This window comes from Saccostrea cucullata, unplaced genomic scaffold (genome assembly GCF_032062105.1).
Source record: "Saccostrea cucullata isolate Sc308-1 unplaced genomic scaffold, CSIRO_AGI_Scuc_v1 ctg319, whole genome shotgun sequence".
Taxonomy (NCBI): Eukaryota; Metazoa; Mollusca; class Bivalvia; order Ostreida; family Ostreidae; genus Saccostrea; species Saccostrea cuccullata.
Window position 1 is genome coordinate 1,727,699 of NW_026920610.1, and position 20,406 is coordinate 1,748,104.

General features: G+C 33.2%; 2 protein-coding genes across 2 annotated transcripts; one reads left to right on the forward strand and one right to left on the reverse strand.

The window, feature by feature from the left end:
* Positions 1–552: 552 nt before the first annotated feature.
* Positions 553–11,338, reverse strand: LOC134254193 (transcription factor E2F5-like). The gene is given in 12 exon segments (XM_062736743.1): positions 553–2,224; positions 2,510–2,557; positions 2,660–2,749; positions 2,952–3,066; positions 3,285–3,476; positions 3,627–3,687; positions 3,689–3,730; positions 5,691–5,846; positions 6,373–6,408; positions 6,509–6,618; positions 8,417–8,586; positions 11,260–11,338. Coding segments are annotated over 12 exon segments (1,188 nt in total). The 5' UTR covers positions 11,309–11,338; the 3' UTR covers positions 553–2,105.
* Positions 8,774–11,718, forward strand: LOC134254184 (BTB/POZ domain-containing protein 17-like). The gene is made up of 2 exons (XM_062736731.1): positions 8,774–8,818; positions 9,001–11,718. The coding sequence occupies exon 2, from the start codon at positions 9,025–9,027 to the stop codon at positions 10,537–10,539; it is 1,515 nt and encodes a 504-aa protein (XP_062592715.1). The 5' UTR covers positions 8,774–8,818; positions 9,001–9,024; the 3' UTR covers positions 10,540–11,718.
* Positions 11,719–20,406: the final 8,688 nt, after the last annotated feature.

The following is a 20,406-nucleotide window of genomic DNA, read 5'->3' on the forward strand; positions in this document are numbered from 1 at the left end:
ATCTTCAAAACTTTGCATCCTACTTTCAAAGATATTTTTTTCAAGAAAATCTTTTTGAGGAAAAAAAGTATGCGTTCCCTTGAAATCTGTTTTGGAGTGTGTTAAAATGCTTTTTTTCTAATTGGGCAAAAAAGGTTTTTACATTTATAAGGAAATCGTCCAGACCTGATTAACTATAGTTTGGGTCAGTTACAGTCTATTCAGTTTCAATAATCTAAATGATTTTTTTTTCAAAATCTTGCACACACATTACTTTAAAACATACTGCATTTACATCATATAACAAATGATCCAACTTTCTACATTCAAGCCTGTAGAAGTCCAACATGTTTAATATTCATGTACTTTTTTTTTATAAAGTACATGTAATAAATGGTTAATAACACATGGAATGGTGTTCTCTATTGTACACTGACCCAATAGCATTATACCCTTATACGAACAGATGAACAGATATAAATAATAATCAAAATACATCTCCATTATTCCTATCACAGTTTTATTTTCACCATGTTGTAAATTTCAGACAATTTTGTTGAAGTTTCTTCTTAATACATGTAAATGTAACATGTAACTTTCAGAATTCTATCATTTACATTATCTTTATAAAATATTTGCAAAAAACAGCTCTTAACTGACATTCCAGCCGTAGAAACAGTACTCTAGAGGTTTTTTTTAAAGAATATGATGACATCAAAAAAATTGATATTATAACTTTGGGAATTAACTTTTTACATAGTGATTATTATTGTTGTTTCTTTTCTCTTTTTTTTCTCATAGCTAAGAAACATAAGATAATATGAATCTGAGAGCAATACAGCTGTCAGAACTAAATCAAAGACTTACAACTTTGATTACACAAACAAAACGGTACATGAAGGAAGTGAAATATAAAAATACCAGATTTTTCAACACTAACAATTCAAATTTCAAGTAACAAAAAAATGACATAACAAGAAAGTCATAATCAATATCTTATATACAGATAAATAAGAAACCATGCAGAAGTGTAACAGTGAGAAGATGGCCTTAAAAAATGCATTTAAAAAACAATGTATGTCTGTAACACAAACATTATCTGCCGAACTTTGTACTAACATTAGCATATCCATAGATGCAAGACATTGAGTTAATGGTGCTTAGACATTTGTGTGCATTTTTAAGAATCAGAACCTGATTTAAAGGATGTACATTACAATTAACCAGATTTCTTTCTCAATATACAATTTATTGATCCTATATACTTTGATACATAATTGCACTAAAAAAAATCCTAACACACAACCTAATAGTCAAATACAAGAAGCAATATATTACTAGATCTTCTTTTTGGGGGGTTTTATTTTGCTTTCCTTATTACAAAACAAATTAACATCTCTCTACTAAAATAGAAAAGGTTCAAATATTTTATTCCACGATTTAAGAAAATTTTGCTTTAGAAAAAATAATTATCTAAACATCTAAGTAAACTATGCAAATTTATAATACCCAACCCTAAAAAAAAAATACAAAATATATGACCTATAATGACATTTCATACTTTTTAAAAAGAATTATGAATTATAAAAGTAACAATTTTTTTTCTTTCTATTTTTGCAAAATACATATAAATGAAACTCCAGCTCTACATATCACTCCAAGCTTACTCCATTCCATCAGTGAAGGTTCGATCAGTCTAAAATTCATAACATTGCTTAAATAATAGCACTACTAAACTTGTTTCCAAATAAATCTTCAAGCACTTCGTTGCACTTCATGAGAAGGTACCAACAGTGTTGACAGATGTATCTTTGCAACTGAATTTTATGAATTTTCCAGAACGTTAAGTACATGCAAAGGCCAGACCTATACATTTGAAAAATATTGCTCAGAATTTTTTTATTAATTCCAGGGCAATTGATTTGAGGCAGAACAGCACTAGAGTTAAGTAAAAACTTCTCTGACAGAATCTCCACAATCTTATTCTAACTCTCTTGTTTAGAATAATTCTGGGAGAAATTAGCATCTACTGGCTGGGTTGTGTCTGTACACTTTGTACAGTCTAGCCTACAAGCATTGGTCCCTGTAAAGGCACTTGAGGTAGTGGAGGAACTGTTGTTTTCTGATCAGTAATTGGTTAAGAGAGGGACATCAAACAGGTCACATGCCCCTTCTGTATCATCCAGATTGAAGTAATAATCCCTGTCTGATGGTGGGGGGCTTAACCGGAGGAGTGGAGCAAAGGCTAAAACATAAAACAATAATGACACATCAGATACTACTGACCCAAATTTAGTACCACTTATTTACATGTATTTGTCTTCGATTTTCACGCGGGCATGCACATTGCAGAACATTTTTGATACTAACATGAGGTAAAGTTTTGATTTACTGAGTTAATATTTATGCATAATTCATGATTAGTAGCAAGTTGAAATTTTACAATTAACTCCATCCAGAACATTCAAAATTTACAAAACATCAGACATGATGTTGAGAATTAGATAAATGTAGTACAAAATTATCAAACCTTCAGAAGACATCAATTCCTCTATTAAATCTCCTTCACTTGGGATATCTGCAAAGTGAATGAAATAAATTTATTTATAATCAGATGAAAAATCAATGTGCAATACATCCTGACATAATTATCAATAAAAGAATTTGCTTCTTAACCTACCGAGCCCTGTATGTCTGGGGTCATTGGGATCAAACAGAATGTCACCAGGAAGAGAATCCAGTGAGGACTGAGGATCAGATGTGGAAGGAACTAAAAATCAAAACAAAAAAATTTACATTTTAATGCTAAGTTGGAAACTTTTTAAATTCTAATTGAGACAGGATTTATGTAATTAACATCTTTTTAAAGGCACTAATTAAAACAGTTTTATGCAGTTAGTAAGTATAACAGCATCAAAATTCACAACTGGATGATTGATCCATTCAAACTTTCTCAATACAAGTGACTTTACCTGATTGTGATGATTGGCCTTGTTTCCGTGGAGATGACCTTGTTGACATGCGTGTAGGGAATTCCACATCGGAAGATGGTTGTGATGGACGTAATGGAGATTTCTGTGGTGAGCGCTAATTGAGAAAAAAAAAGTACATCCCAAGAGCGTTCAAATTTTTACTGGTCAGCATTTCGAGTATGAATAGTAGATGAAATAAATACATGTATCTGTATACACTCCATATATTACAGATGTACAGTGTCATTACATTGTACCATCAGTATGACATTATAATATCAACATGACAACTACTTACAACTTTTTGAGCTTTCTGCAGAGACTGTGTTTTACCTTGGCATTCTTTGATTTATTTTGTGTTTGGTTTGGATCCACATTCTGATTTTCTGTGTCCTCCTCCTTTGGTGGGGGCACCTGTACCACAACAGGGCTTGTTTCCTCTGTGTCTTTGTTTACCAGAAGAACATGGATAGGTCCTGTATGACTCTTCAGATGCATTTGGTAATTCTTTTTAAAGCCAGGACCCTGCAAAATAAATATAATGAAGAGGCCATCAAAAATAGATGATTTTTTTAATCCAGCAAAGAACACAGATTAATGAATAGTTTTCGGACAAAGTGTCTGTCTTCTGTCTCCAACCACCTAAAAAACATAACTAGTCAAAATTCTACTTACTACTTCTGGTATGGGAACCTCCAGCTGGGTACCAGAGGGGGCTTGAATGGCAAGTAACATCTCGAAAACTTCGACAAATATCTTCATGGGTGACATATGCTGCCCTACAAAGTACAATCATATGATTATTTCATGGTGCTCATAAGGTGTCTCTTTTTAGGTCACCTGAGTAAACTCAGGTGACCTATTGCTATCCGTTTTCGTCTGTCGTCGTGCGTCGTGCGTTGTGCGTTGTGCGTTAACATTTGAACATTTTCAGCTTCTTCTCTGCAACCACTGAACCAATTTCAACCAAATTTGGCACAAAGCATCTATGGGTGAAGGGGAACAAAAATTGTGAAGATGATCCCTGCCCCCCAGGGGCCTGAGGGGTGGGGCCAAAACCACTAAAATGAATGCAATCTTTAAAAATCTTCTTCTTTACTCCTGGGCATCAAGCAGTCAAACTGTTTGCATGAATGTCATCAGCAATGAGTCCTCTACCAAAATTGTGAAATTCATGGCCCTGGGGTCAGGGGTTCTAGTGCTAGGGTGGGGCTAAATAAGTAGGTAGTGAAAATGCATTATTTCTTTGAAAATCTTCTTCTCTGCTCCTGGGTATTAAATATATAAGTACATAGTTATGTTGAGCAAGAGTGCCTCTACCAAAATTGTGAATTTTATGGCCCCAGGGTCAGGGGTTCTGGTGTTAGGGTGGGGCTCTATTGATTATATAGTGAAAATACATGAATTCTTTGAAAATCTTCTTCTCTGCTCCTGGGTATTAAATAAACTAACAAAGTATATAATTATGATGAGCAAGAGTTTCTACAAAAATTGTGTTTTTTTGGCCCCAGGGTCAGGGGTTCTGGTGTTAGGGTGGGGTGTTTGATTATATAGTGAAAATACATGAATTCTTTGAAAATCTTCTTCTCTGCTCCTGGGTATTAATTGACTAACTAAGTGCCTAGTTATGGTGAGCAAGAGTGCCTTTACCAATATTGTGATTTTTATGGCCCCAGGATTAGGAGTTCTGGTATTTAGGGGGGGGGGCTCTATTGATTATATAGTGAAAATACATGAATTCTTTGAAAATCTTCTCTGCTCCTGGGTATTAAATAAACTAAGTGCATAGTTATGATGAGCAAGAGTGGCTCTACCAAAATTGTGAATTTTATGGCCCAAGGGTCAGGGGTTCTAGCGCTGGGGGGGGGGGGGGGGGGGGGGGGGGGGTGCGATAGATTATGTAGTTAAAATACATGAGTTCTTTCAAAATCTTCTTCTGTGCTCCTGGGTATTAAATAAACTAACTAAGTGCATAGTTATGATGAACAAGAGTGTCTCAACCAAAAAATTTTATGGCCCCAGTGTCAGGGGTTCTGGTGTTAGGGTGGGGCTCTATTGATTATATAGTGAAAATACAGGATTTTTTTGAAAATCTTCTTCATTGCTCCTGGGTATTAAATAAACTAACTAAGTGCCTAGTTATGATGAGCAAGAGTGCCTCTACCAAAATTATGAATTTTATTGCCCCAGGGTCAGGGGTTTTGGTGTTAGTGCAGGGCTCTATAGATTATATAGTGAAAATTCATTAAATCTTTAAAAAAAATTTCTTCTCTGCTCTAGGGTATTAAGCAGATGAACTACCTATATAGTTATTATCTACAAGGGCCCTAATCTTCCAGAATTGTGAATTTCAAGGTCCCATGGTCAGGGGTAATATGGGGGGGGGGGTGTACTTATATACTGAAAATGAATGAATGGTTTGAAATCTGCTCCTTGGTATTAATCAAATATCAAGGCCTTAGGGTCAGGGGTTCATGTGTAGTAGGGGCACTACTGATTATTGCTGAATATGGCTGATTAGTTGAAATACATTTTTTGTTCCCCTACCTTGTGTATGGGTATTGAGTAAACAAACTAAGCAACTGCTAAGTGTATTGTTATGATGAATTAAATTTAATCACTAGAAAGTTGTTGCATAATGCACAGGTGACCTATAAGGCCCATGGGCCTCTTGTTTAGTTTTTAAATAAATGAGACTATATGTTCAAGCATTATAAATTGAGATATCCGAGGCATTACTGTGTATTTGTGACTTCATCTGTGACATTCTTTATACTCTGCTGCACCCAGGTCTTATGCAGGTCTAATTTTTTTTCCTGCTGCTCCAATTCATCAATTTCTTGTTTTAGGGTCAAAAGTCGGTCTGAGATTTCTGTACCATTTCCTTGATTTACTCTGTAAAACATTAAAACTTCAATATAATAATGAAATTCTTTTTGCTGACTTCTATCTTTTCTATTCTATCCTATCTTATCTTATTGTATCATTTCAAATTGTAACAAACAGAAGCATAAAAAGCAGATTTTGCAGGATATCATATTTAAATCAATGTGAATTATTACACTTGAGAAATCTTATTATAGTTGAAATTTTCAATTCTTTTTCTTTATTCATATATGGGCATGTTCCGTAACATATTGCTTTTTCCTTATTTTCATCTAAAGTCAAATATTATTATCCAACAATATATGGGACCAAAAAAAAAAACCATTGAGATATCCATGGATTCAAGATATTGAGGTATAAGTGGCTAGGATTTCCAAATCACTTCGACATATCCATGCTATTTGAGATATCACTATAATCAGTGTTTGGAGACTTTGATATATAGAAGTTCAAATGTATTTCATTGTATTTTTTCCTTAAATATCCTTCTTTATACTCCTTAGACGTCAAAATAACAATTCTTTTTCATTCTTACCCATCTTCTGTTCCTGAATAATTTGCACTAGCACCTCTGCAAAAACAAGAAAGAAGAAATAATTAGAGTCTTGTAAAACAGTATAGCTACCTTTATAAATAACATTTTAAAATCTAAATACAATATTCCAACTTACTTCCACTGAATGCTATTCTTGGATTTCTTTTCGATGAGACCTATGCCTTCCAACACATTAGTTATGTCATATATTCTCCGCTTCTGTCTCACAGCTAGTTGATCAGCAGCCTTTCAAAAGGCAAACAATTCATTGAATTTAATTTGTACTACTAAATGTAATGTGATGAAATTATTATGCCTAAGAATACTGATATTGAAAATAATACCATATCCTCCCCACAGGAAGTCCTGATCACCCCCCTTCCCCCCCCCCCCCATCAAATATTCAATTTTGGGGGCTTGTTGGACATTTCCTTACAATTTATAGCAAGCGCAGGGAGCTCAATAGACTCATGTGTAAGAAAAGATGAAATTGAAATCTGTACATATGTCAGCCAAATTTTACTGTGCAACATTCCCAGAATTCCTTCGCTACCAGAGTACCATGCGAATTCATTTTAAAACATACAAAAGACCAAAAGTAAATGCTCTTTACCAAGATATGTTTACTTTTCTTTATTAGCACAAAGCTTAGAAGTAATAAAAAATATTTGTATCTACTCTGTAATGTATTTCATTAAACATGTTAAATATTGCACAAGACCTATAGTCTCGTTTAACCAGATGCTTGGCTGTCTTCTTAAATTCCAACGTCATTTGACAATGTCACAGTCTAAACTGTCTCATGCAACACTGTCTCATGCAGTTCTGACATATTAACACTTATTCATCATGTATCAGGAAAATTTGTGCATAGTTCCATAACAAAAATTCCCTACATTTATTCAATATACAAGAACAGGTAAGCCACTCCCCCTATTTAACACAGTGTGCGAAATTAACGGTGGACCGGTAGACAATGTCTATAGAAAATCTAGTCGGTCTATACCGATCGAAATATTAATAGACCGACTTGTCTATAGGAATTCTGAGTAAGAAACTGGTTCCCTGCTTGTCTCTAATATACAAACCACAAAAAGGAGGACCAGTTTAAATAAAACGTCTGTATTACACTGATGTATTCCGATCACCCCTTAGTTATAATAGTTTGTTCCACGATGTATGCAGAAATAATTCGAATCGGAATATTTTATTTTTAACATGAGGGGAGGTTAAGTTGTGATTACTTAATGGCCGCGGACACCAAAACAGTGCAGAAGAAACATGTCCTTCTTCGACCGTTTAAAGTATGTTGAGGGTGCACGCTCGGGAATTATTATTACTCTTGTCTATCAGACAGACATTCTCAATGTTTGAGTCGTTTATCAATGCTGTTGTAGTCAGTCATCTTACCGTGTTTTTTGATTCTTGTTGTAATCTTTTATCCAGTACAAAAACTACTGGAAAGTGTAATTATTTCACCATTTTACATCAAATACGTTTATTTTAATTTCAATATTTTAGCATTGAATGTAGTATTCTAAATTTCGGTCCATAGGAAGTTGCTGCGGTCTATAGAAAATGAAATGTCTATGGACCGAAAGTCCGAAGGACTTTGAAGTTAGTTTCGCACACTGTTAACATTGAACCCCCGCTGGTTTTTTCGGATAAAACAATGTGTGCCTCTTTTATATCATCCTAAATTGTCAGTTAACCTTGTCTCCACTTCTATATTTTTCCTGGGACACAGTTAGATTGTTAGATTATTCTTACGGGGGGGGGGGGGGGGGGGGGGGGGGTGTCCTATATATACAAATAAAATCTTTAGATGACATTAATAAATGAGCAAGGTTTCATGGGTGTGCAAAATATAGGGCTTAAACCAAGATTTGTACAACTTTTAAATGAAGCAAAAATTAATAATTTATAAACATGTCCTGTCAGTCGTCAGTTGTAGTGTTACATTCAAATTTTGAATTGTAAACAAAGGATTGCAAGCATTTTCTCACAGAAGCATGGCTTAAAAACTGACATAAAATTATCTTACAACTTTCAGATCTAAAACACCATCTTTTGCCTCTTGCAATAATGACACAAATTTCGTTGTAAGCAATCCCAAACTTTTCTCGTGCCGACTTGGCGTTGAATTATCCATCGCCATCGTTTTGCTTTTGCAGAGGAATTCTGGGAAAGAACGCGTGCGTGAAAACGGGGTTGCTAATGACCGAAAAAGAAACTGCTTGCTTAGACAAGCTCCAAAATAGATATGTAGGCCTAACCGAAGAATTTTTTTTAAATATTAGGTGTTATTACTTGAAATACAATTAATTTTTTTTTCATCTTGTTGATTTGTCTCCTTTTATTTTTTTAATTATTTATGTGAAAGCATTCATCCGCATTCATCCGGGACTTTTCAAAATGGATGCGACCATAAATCGTTTGTTGACAGGTCAGAAAAAAGGAAATTATTTTATTTTATTTAGGCCTAAATGTAAAGTTTTGGTTTGAATTTGACATTTTAAAGATTAATTACACTTTGAGGACGATTAATTTTTAAATGTTAACTTTAGTATTGTTATGTTTTCCTTCAAAGAGATTTTAAAAAGACTTTTGCCTCATTTGTACTTGTAGGATGAAAGGTTAAACAACATCAAAATGACTGGAAAACGGTGGTGTGTTGGAAAGGATCTTGGTCACCAAGTGGATAACTCTACTTCAACAATTAAAAAACTGAGTATTCTCTACAGCGACCCTGAATTAAGTGACCTCCGTCTCTGCATTGGGGATCGAACCTTTCATGCTCATAAACTCATCTTGAGCATCTCCAGTGATGTTTTCAAAACAATGTTAACAAGTCCCACATGGCCCGAGGCGTATACATCCCAGATTTCGTTGGAGGAGGAGCCAGAGTGCCAGGACGTGTTTGAGGACTTTCTGCAGTACCTTTATACTGGGAGGATACACCTTAGCCAGACCAGTGTCCTCCCTATCCTCATTCTCGCCGACAAGTACAACATCAATGACCTGTCTGATGTGTGCATCAATTACATGAGCAGCCATTTTGTGGCACCGCCCTCTCAGTCTCAAGTGATATCATGGCTTAAGTATGCAATTATGTGTGACCATAAACAGTTGCAAGAGATATGCGAGGAATATATCACATGGAATTTTCAGTATGTTATGAATACTCCTGATTTTATGGGTATTTCATCAGAAATGCTGATTAAGTTCTTAAGATCTTCAGACATCATTGTTGATGATGAATACACTTTATATGAGAAGGTCAAACTTTGGTTGGCTTCTTACAAAGAATTGAAATCAAACTCAAAGAAGCTCAAAAGCAAGTTGAAAAATATCATTGAAACTGTTGTACCGCTGATCAAGTTCCCTATGATGCAGCATGAAAACATGAGTTCATTGGAAGAGGTGGGAGGGTTCATTGGAAGCCAGGATGTATCAATAGATAATTGGAAATTAAAGGTGCAGGAAGAAATTCAGCACCTATGCACATTATTAAATGAACAAGCAAAAGGAGAAAATGTAGACAGGAAACCAATTCCATGTTCTCAGCTTATTTCCAAAACAGACTCTGTCCTTGCAGCTCAAGAACTAGAACCCAGATATATTTCTTCCTTTTCCGGTGTTTCACATCATGTGTCCTTTAACCCCAGAATCTACACAAGTGACACCTGGAGCACTGAAATTTTTGTTCCAGATGTTAAAAGCGTTAGTCAAGGGGATGTTTTGAGAGCATTCTTCTCCACTCCTATCTCAGGTCCTGGTGGAGATGACTTCTCCATGTGGGATTGGCATGTGGATTTTTATCCAGATGGAGTTATTTTTAAGCCCTGTGTCATGATTGGTCATTTTTGGAACTATGAATTAGATGAAGTTGTTTATGACACTGTTCGTTTGACCGTGACATCCAACTCCCATGAGCGCCGCCAAGTGCAGATCAGTGTTTTGATTTTTGGACAACAGGAAGGCATTGAGTTTGTTGCCAAGTGTGTTACAAAAAACTGCTACTTTGATAGTGAGCAGCTGTCTCACAACTTCAATGATCTCATAGACCTCTCTGATCTCTATCATGGGAAATCTCCTTTCCTATTGGATGCGGAAAGAAATGCTTTAAAAATCAAAATTGTTATTAAGCCTAAAGTATCCTTTTAAACATTTTAACAAATTTTTTACTGGTCAGAAGTCAGATTTAACCTGATGCAACATGTGGAAGTTCCTATGAAAGTGGTATTTTTATGTATTTATAACCAAATGTGTCTTGAACAAAAAAACAAACAAACAAAAAATAATCAAACTAGTGGTTTGCTTTTTGGTGCAATAATATTTTTGTGTGTAGTAGCTATATGGATATGCATGTCATTTGTTCTAGTAAGTGCTATATTGATACATTTTTACATTAATTGTTTTAATTAAAACACTGTTTATCTGGCTTTGAATGCAAGTATTTTAATATTATACCTTTCTCTTTGAATATGTTGCATAGATTGTGATTGACAGATGTTAAACTACTAACATCCCACTATGAGATCAGTCATTTTTAATATTTATTGATATTTAGCATTGCACTGTTAAGTATTACTCAGTTGAAAAATTTTGACAAATTTATTTGTTTGTTCTATTTATGAAATGTTCAGGGCATATGGTGTTACCCCTTTCCATCCATCCATCCTTCCTTCACTGTCATTCTTTTGTTTTTTCTAGACTTTTTCCCTTCTATTTAGGCATAATGAGCTGATTTTTTTTGTCCTTGGATATTGTTGACTTGCAGATCAAATGAAAGTTTCATTTTCATTAATATACTTATTATTACTGGAATGGGAGACTTCGAAAATTTGTTACAAATTTTCTGTTTTTCCAACATTTTTAGCTCACCTGTGCTGAAACAAACTGTCCAGTGGGAATATAAGGATATATTAAACATCAGATAAAACACAGCAGCAGGGCTAAGTAACCCACATGAGTGTCATGGCCTATATTTTTCTAGTTGTTTATAAAAATTTTCATTCCTGTACGCTCCTGACTGAAAGCCGGAAGTAGGGAAATTTTTTGTTCATTGGCTACAGTTGTTACTGTAAATATCTACAAACTTCCTTCTTAACAAGAAAACAGTTTGTTCAAAAAATGCACAACATTTAAAATTTGTTGCAATGAAAGAAAAAACAAGTCCAAGCTATTTTTTTAATCTATGTGTGGATTGTTGAATTCAGATTGCCAATGCTGGACCTGTTCAGTGTGATTTCCTTGTTATAGTTGTATGGTTATATGAATAAATAATTTTATAATTATTGAAAAAAAGATATGAAAATAAATAACTGACAATGATTTTTTCAAGAGACTTTTTTTTTTACCTTGAAAAAATAGAGTGCAAGTTAAATTCACTCCTCTACTAATGCTAACAGCTTTAATGTTTTTAAGTTATGTTGTTGTATGACCTAGGTCTAAGGATACCGGTATGTTGATGGCTTCAGAAACAAGTGTGTACTCATAAATTCAGCCTGTTTATATACCAGATACTCAATTGTGAGAATTTAAAAGCAAGAATTAAATATGAAGGTAATGAACATTAATCAAGCTCAAGAGTCCTTTGAAACTAAACAAATTGGGATCAGAGCAAACATGGACCTCTAGAGGTGAGATTAATGCCATGGTAGTTAAAAATGTCTAATGTTCTACAGGCTTTTTTAGAATGAATTTTATATTTGACATGCCTGGACTAAAAAATAAAACATTTAGGACAAGTGCCATGGAGGAGTGGGCATCCTTTGTCAACAGGTCATGGATGCCATGTGCCCCTTGTCATGATCAGGCATATGGCAAATCCGTATTCAATTCGGTGTAAAAAAAAATATCATAATCTAACAATTTGTATGAAAAATATCAGTTACTCAGCATTTGACTTTAAGATGAACACAACTCAAAAATAAGCATACACAATATTAGTTTTCCTATCTTCTACATCAGAGCTGGGTATATAAACCCTTTGCTTTTGTAAGTTTGATTATACGGTTATACCTGATTGCTTTTACCTTGTTGCTGCTCTGTGCCAATCATAATGAAGTCAATTTGGTCATGCCCAAGTATATGACAATGAAGGAGATATCCTTTCTGATGAAGCACAATAATTTGGACAAAACTTAGGCTTTATAGTATGTTGCCACTGGAGGAGGACAACTTGAGAAGCCTAATATGATCAATCAAGATAACTCTCCTCCTTTTACTATTCATGTTCATCTTTAATGATAGATTGTATTAATTTGCTAACATGGTCATTAAATCAAACAGAATTTGCGAAATGTTAACTTATAATATGTAAGAATTTTGATATCCTTGTTTCCTGAATTTATTTGTCAATAGCCGACTCGTTTTAAAATTTGCTGATCAAATCAACTGGGAGATATGGTTTATATGCAGGTGGTAATCAAATAGTATATTGGTACATAAATAAGGGAGTTTGACGATAAAAAAAACTTCTATTCATCATGTTCATCATAGAGTTTTGTTGCTAGGTGACCATTACTGTCTGTCTTATCTTTTAAATTATTCACCTGAACCAAATGTGTCAGGCTCTGTGGTGTCATTTTTTTTCAGGTCAAATGAATACATTAATCAATGTAGGAATAAAAAAGATGGGTAAAAACGTTGATAAATCTAGATGTAAAATGTCTATTCGAAATTTAGTAGTTGGAACATTCCGTAGTCAAACTAAGTATGAAAACATAAAGGTCTGTAAAATTCGTCCTTCTTTGTTCGATCAATACATAGGAAAACTAGAGTACAAAATTAAATGTGAGAAATAAACAATGTAAAACAAAATGTTTTTGAAAGAAAATTGGAGCAATGATTCATCAAATTTAAAGGAAGCGTCCAAATTCAGTACACTTATCTCGCATCAATGCTAACAAAGCCATAATTGGGCAGTAAGGTAACAATTTTTACACACAGATATACCAATTTCCTAAACAGATCCTTATTTTATGAAAGCTGGGATTCGAGTTTATTTTTTTCATTGATTACAGTTGTTATTTAAATATCAACAAACTTCTTTCTAAAAAAAGAAAACAGTTTGTTAAAGAAATAGGCAACATTTATGTAATTCTCGACACGGGACACCATATACCGTCCCATTACTACGGAACTTGTAGCAAGATTCATAGCTGTACAGCGGAAAATTCATTTCATCAACAGTGACAATGGAATGAAAACGTTAAAGAAAGTAAGCAGAGATCGATCCTAAAAAAATCTACAAACACAAAACTGTGAAGAGGACATTAATACAGACCACTGAAAATTTCTGGAGGTGGGATCAGCTACCTGGGATGAGTTAGCATCCCTTGTCGACCGGCCACTCCGCCGCGAATCCTCTATATGTATTGATCGGGTAGACCAAGCATACCGTTGTAAAATTCAGTTTTAAACAAGATGTGTTTGTGAAACACTATACGCCCGGCAGCAACAAAGTTCCAAAAAATATTTTTAGCATATAGGTCACAGTCAAGGTCACAAGGTCATTGACCTTGGTGTGATTTGTATGAGCTTAAGGTAAGGTTTGCGTTTACAGGGAGATAACTCTTGCGAATCACCAAAGCGTTTGAAACAGGCGAATTTAAACCAGCGATGCTAAGCATTTCGGTAACGAATTTCCTCTGTCATACTTGATGTTTGTTGTCACTTATTGTTAGGACTAAAAACATAAGATGTTTTCAGGAGAAAGTCTTATAACAAATCAAAGCATAGGAATCTTTAAAGCGTTTGAGATTAGCGTGATGCATGTGTATGAACCAATAAAGGAGGACTTGTTTATTTTCGATACGGAACGTGGCAAGTTGCATGGCCATTCCGATCAGAAGAAAGTCATTGATGCATTGTGCTGTTGTGTGTTTCTCGCTTCACTACTACACAAAAATTTTAAGTGAGAATGGAAAAGAAAAAAGAAAAGACCTGAGAATATTCTGTAAAGTATAATGCTATATGCAGTCCCTACAGGGAAGAAAAGTCACGGTGCATTTGACCATGTCCATTGATGATGTTGACCATGTTGACAGTTTGATTGTTGATAGGCCCCTAGTATTTTCATCAGGTAATTATTTAACTATTTATTTTACTGAAAGTTATGAATGATCTACTGACTTCGGATTTAAAAACGATGAATGAACGGATGTCAGGATGTGACCAATATCCCAACATTGCCAAAAAATAAAAATGCGCATTCATTCAAGAAATTGTGAAAAATAAAATCCTTGCTTTTTAGCATTATAATATTTGTAACATAATTGAAACAGGTATTCAATTGTTCAAGTTACATTTTTGAATGAGGTTTGATTTTAATTAATATATCATTTTATAATTAATAAAAAAGAGATACAGATTGTGCATGACAAGAAGATTAATTTTCTTGATCAAGCATTTGCATTTCACTTATTCAATCTGTAAATTTTACAATAATTTCATATTGATTCTTCATTGATTAAATTGGAAATTTTTTCATTTCATTGAGTGAATGAAACTCAGTGCAATTCCTTATGCAATTCCAAAAATGCAATTCCTTAAATGTTATTGTAAAAATGAACACATATGATTGCAGATCATGGGTCATTAATTGGAATAGGTAAGAACCAAAAAAAGTACTTCATTGTTTCCTTGAAAGATTTGTGCCATCAATCAAAGTAGAGGTCATCCCATACCAGCTCAAGAATATTAAAGAAAGTTGGATGGATCAAGCTAAGATGTTGAACCAGACATGGCAAAATCAATGGAGATTTGGAGAAGAACTTCTGACTTGTTATACCCAATGCATATTTTTATATGTCTATAGATTATAAAAGAAAATTTAATGTTTAACAACATCCTATTTAGTATATACATGCTGTTTTCCATATATTTAGAAAATATGTGTATGTGATGATTGCAGTGCATGCTCTGTTTGTCCATCTTTGAATTTGTTTTCAGTAAAATAAATGTATACATCATAGGTATTAATTGAAGGTTGCTTTTGTCTATACTTACATGTTACAAGTTTCTTAAAAGGGTTTGTAAAATTGCAAGGAAATTAATACATGAACAGTTAAGATTAATATTTTTATTCATTAAATTTTGTTCTTACCAGGACCTAATATGCTAAAATAAGTATTTCTGAAAACTGATGAGTTTTGTACATAAAGCTGCAGTGAACATGTATAATTATATCTACTGTATGATACTTGGAAATTGTAAGGTTGTTAATTTAGTAGGAATGATAAGACCAGTTAAGTAATCTACTAAAATTAAAATCTCTCACAAATACATATAGTTTATGTTAAAATTGTTTACATTTAATATCTTTTATTTTTTTATGTAGGAGAAAAATTTGTTATATGTAATTTATTATTTTATGGATATCAAGGAGATATATCTATCACTGTAGCATTGTTTCTTTTTCCCTGTTCTTGACAAAAATATGCATGACAGTGTTGTCATTTTGCAGAATTTGCTTTTTCTATGAAATCAGAAGTACTCTGTAAACTCATTAAAGTATGAATTGATGCCACTTAGAATTCATATTTATTTTGTTCTGTCTGATATTTCAATTTTGATTCTCAGACTACCTAATCCAATGATTGAGCTAATGTCCATGAAGTGTAGAAATAGGCCATCTTTAAAAAATGTTTGGTTGTTGGCCTCTCCAGACCGACTGACTTAGATGACCAGACTGAAAACTTTTTTTCAATGCAGGGCCATATTTTTTTTTTTATTCCTCTTATCCCCTTAAAAAATGTTGTTGAAGATTTTCTCACCTATTGACCCAATAATTTTACCCTGAGTCAAGAGAGGGCAAACAAACATTACTTTAAAGATAGCATTTCTACTCTTCGAAGTAAAGAAATCATTTAATTATAAAAACAGCAGCTTCATGGATGCAATGCTTACAACATTTCACTCAAAAAATGGCATAGATGTATAATGACAGTCACCAGCCATAACTGAATAAAGATATTTTGCTACAAAGATGTCTAGAAGTTACTACATTTTGGAATAACTAAATCAGCATGTGGTCAAATTCATAGGCTTTTAATTGGTTTAGTTGCAACATGTTCTGAAGTATGTTTATATACATATACATGTACTTCTAAAGGTGTTGCAGTATAATTCATGGACAATTTCATCAGGATATTCAGATGTAAAGATTAATTGCCATAAGTACTAGAGTTCTTGAATCTTCCATGGGATAAATTTTTAGACCATCATGAAGCACAGGAGGAGTTTTATTTTGAATATTTTTGGCCAATTTATGCCTAAAAACAATATCAAAAATAACATTTAGTCTTTAACATTCACCATGACAAGGTGAAATCAATGTTGTCTTTAGAAGTGTAGAAAAAGCCTCATTTTTATGTTCCGAACCAATAATATAGCCCCTGTTTCCATGGAAATAATATTGGGGACATACATATTTTTTTAATTTAAATTAATGAAAATGATCAAATTAATAACTTCATGGATTTTGATGGAATCGGTAGATATGTGAAAGGTTGATTTTTATATTTTTGTTGCCATGGCAACGGTTTCACTTTATCAAGGAAAATTGAAAAATCTTCTTTTTTACCGACATTTTGACATTTTTTATAACGGAAAATGAAAAGTTTAAATAATAGAAGCATGAATTACACTAATTCAGGTCATTTTAATTATAAAAGTTTGATAATTTATGAAATAAATCAATTTTTTCAATGAAAATAATATTCGTGTTGAAATATGAAATACGTTAAATTTGGCGTCTTTTACTAAAAAAATGGGACGGGCAATATCCTTGAAAATCATATTAAATGATGAAGCTAATCTCCCTGAATAAATTGATATATAGCATGTGTGGATATTAAAAGAAATATGAATTGGCGGGAGACGCAAACCTTACCTTAATTAGTGAAGTAAGCATACCAGATATGAAGTCTCTATCTTCTATGGTTCGAAAGTTACGGCAAAAAAATCGAAAAAGTTATTTTAGCATGTAGGTCACAGTCAAGGTCACAAGTTCATTGACCTTGGTGTCTTTTGAAAGAACTTTATTAGTGGAGTATGCATACCAATCATGAAGTCTCTATCTCTCAAGGTTCAAAAGTTATGGCGAAGGTTAAAGTTGACAACAAACAGACAGACAAACAGACAGGACAAAAACAAAACAAAAATATACGCCTCATCTATCGATCGGCGCAAAAAGAAGCTTATAATAATTGATATAAAACAAGTAAGCCAAAATACAACAAAATAATAGATTATACTTGCTAACAAGGTCATTATAACGACCAAAGAATTTACGAACTGCATCAACTTATCTGTCAATAGTTTGCCTGTATTTAACTGATGGAACTGATAGTACTCGGAGCATGCTCTTGAGTATTGAATAAGTTTGGAGATGTAAACACTAGGGCTGTGTATTGAGCCAAAAATTTCTATACGATACGATACAATATTTTTTAAAGCGATATGCGATATATTGGATTCTAAGACAAGTCCATCAGAAAGGGTTTCCAAATCATTTTAATGCATAAATTTCATAACAATTAAGTGTTTTATTACCCATTTTAAAGTTTTTGTCTCATTGTCTTTACAAATAACACTTCAAACTAAAATTTTGATGACAGTAAAAGCAACATGTTAAAATAATTTTCTCTTTGTACTTTGTAATAATTATAAAAACTGTGCTATTTTCTTACAAATTATATCATTATTGAACAGTTTTAATTCAAAAAAAGTAAAATATAATCTTTGGTGATTGAATATCCCATCTTTTTAACAGAATTAGAAGAAAAACTGCTTGTCCGATACGTATTGGAAGTTATTTTTCGATACGATATTTTTCTTAAATATCGATACGTATCGATATATCGATATATTGATACAGCACTAGTAAACACCATATGTAGGTGATAGCGGAATATTACTACATGTACATAAATAATATAAAGCATTTAGTCAGTTCAGTTTTCTCGTAAAATAATACGTAAGGAATCGAAGTCTACTTTGCGGGGGGTTTATGTAAAAGTCCTGTCAATGTTTGTAAAATACATCGACTCGGGTATATTTATGTTTCAAACGTCATTTTCCTGATCCAAGTTTGTTTGTTTGTTTGTTTTGTTTTTTGGTTTTTTTTTTTGAAGTAATTTGTGAGAATTTGAAAAGCAATGATCGATGAAGTTGAGATATAAAAGAAAAGAAAACAAAAGAGATTGCAAATATATACATTGAATTATTAAAGTTCTACTAACATCTAGACGTGGAGAAAAAGGAAGAAATACCCCGGTATAGCTCAACTGTTAACAAATTATGACTTATTTCAATTTTGAGAAACTTCAATCTGATTAAAATCAGATCTTTGTTACGCTCCGAAATTCTGATAGTCGCTGTACAGAATTTCGGAGTGTAACAAAGATCTGATTTTAATCAGGTTGAATAAACTTAAAGTTTTTTATTTAAAGATATTGAGAGTTATTGATTAAAGCTGGATAAAGTCTGAAAAAGAAAAAAGATGTCAGGATGAATTGATTTTTATAAATGTAAATCTATGAGAGGTAGTTGAACAATTTTTTCACAAGTTTATAGTACAAACAAAATCGTCAAACCATGCATGCCATTCACAAAATCAACAAGGTTTGTTTAAAGAAATGTTTTAAGTTTGGTTTTACTACAAACAAATCATTTCCACTTAATGGTTTAGTTGTGTATTTTCACTTAATGCTTTAGTTTTGTATTTCCAATTATAATGCTCCAAGATACCCGAGGTTGGTGTTTCGTATATTAAACTTACTGGAAAACAGTTAAAATATCAATATTACAATTTTAGTATTTTCATTTTTTTTAAGGTCTTTTAAAAACAGACTGGAAATCACAAGAGAATGATCAATTATATGATTTTTAAATACGAAGAGCTATATTATATAAGAAGCTTTTCGAGGAATCATGCAGTCATTGATAGTTTGTCTTTATTTAGCCTTGCTACAGGTAGTTTACATGTACATCGTTTAAATAATTTAGTTATGTTCACTTTTGATTTTACAAAAAATATATTTCTGTTTCTGAATGCTTTTTTTTAATTGTTACATCCAAAACATCAGAGGTGGGATCATGTATCATGGAGGAGTGAGCATCCTCTGCCGACCAGTCACTCCCGCCGTGTGCTGCTTGTCATGAAGATAACATGCCCTGACCGTTTTGTTGTGTTTGGTATTGCTACAAATAGACTTCACCACTTAAATGTTTAAACTGTGTTTAATGTTACGTACCAGTTGTGGTTTTAATTATTAATATTACTAAAAAAAGATTTGTTTCTCGGAATGTTTTAGTTAAGCCTGCATGGCTTTACAAATGCATGTAGATTTCTTTGTCTAAACGTTAATTTTAGTTAAATTGTGATTAGTATTAGTGAAGATGGACAACTTTCTCTGGTTGTAAAAAGGTATTTTCTTTGAATGTTTTGTAATCTGTGATTAGTATTACTAAATATAGATTGAATCCTCCTAATATTTAACATGTTTTGGTATTTCTACAGAGAAATTAATGTTTTAGCTGACAAGACAAGACTTTATTCTCATAAACTGTAAAAAACAGTATAGAGAGGATATTACATAAAATATTTACAATTAGTAATTAACCCCCCCCCCCCCCCATACATAAGTCAGACATGATTTTATGACTTTATTTTGGGGAAATTGGCTTTGGAGGAAAGTTCACTCTATAACTGTAAATCTGCAGAAAAGCATTCCCACAGAAAATTGAATCTGGTGTTGGATTTCCGTCGGGGAAAACTATTTCAGAGTCGTTTTTCCATGTGGGAAATTGTCACATTAAAATCCCCATATTATGATATTGTTGACGTATTTCAATTTTATGTAAATATCCCTTGTGGAACCCCTTTGTTTTTAGACATGTTTTCACTGTATATACCTTTATTGAACCTCAATTCACTGGACCTTTAAACCCGCCAGTCCGTGCATTGGATACGGCAGTCCAGAGAGGAGGACGCTTTTACCCCTCTCTCATACATGTAGA

Coding starts and splice junctions, on each gene's coding strand:
- LOC134254184 (XM_062736731.1), top strand. CDS start 9,025: ATGACTGGAAAACGGTGGTGTGTTGGAAAGGATCTTGGTCACCAAGTG.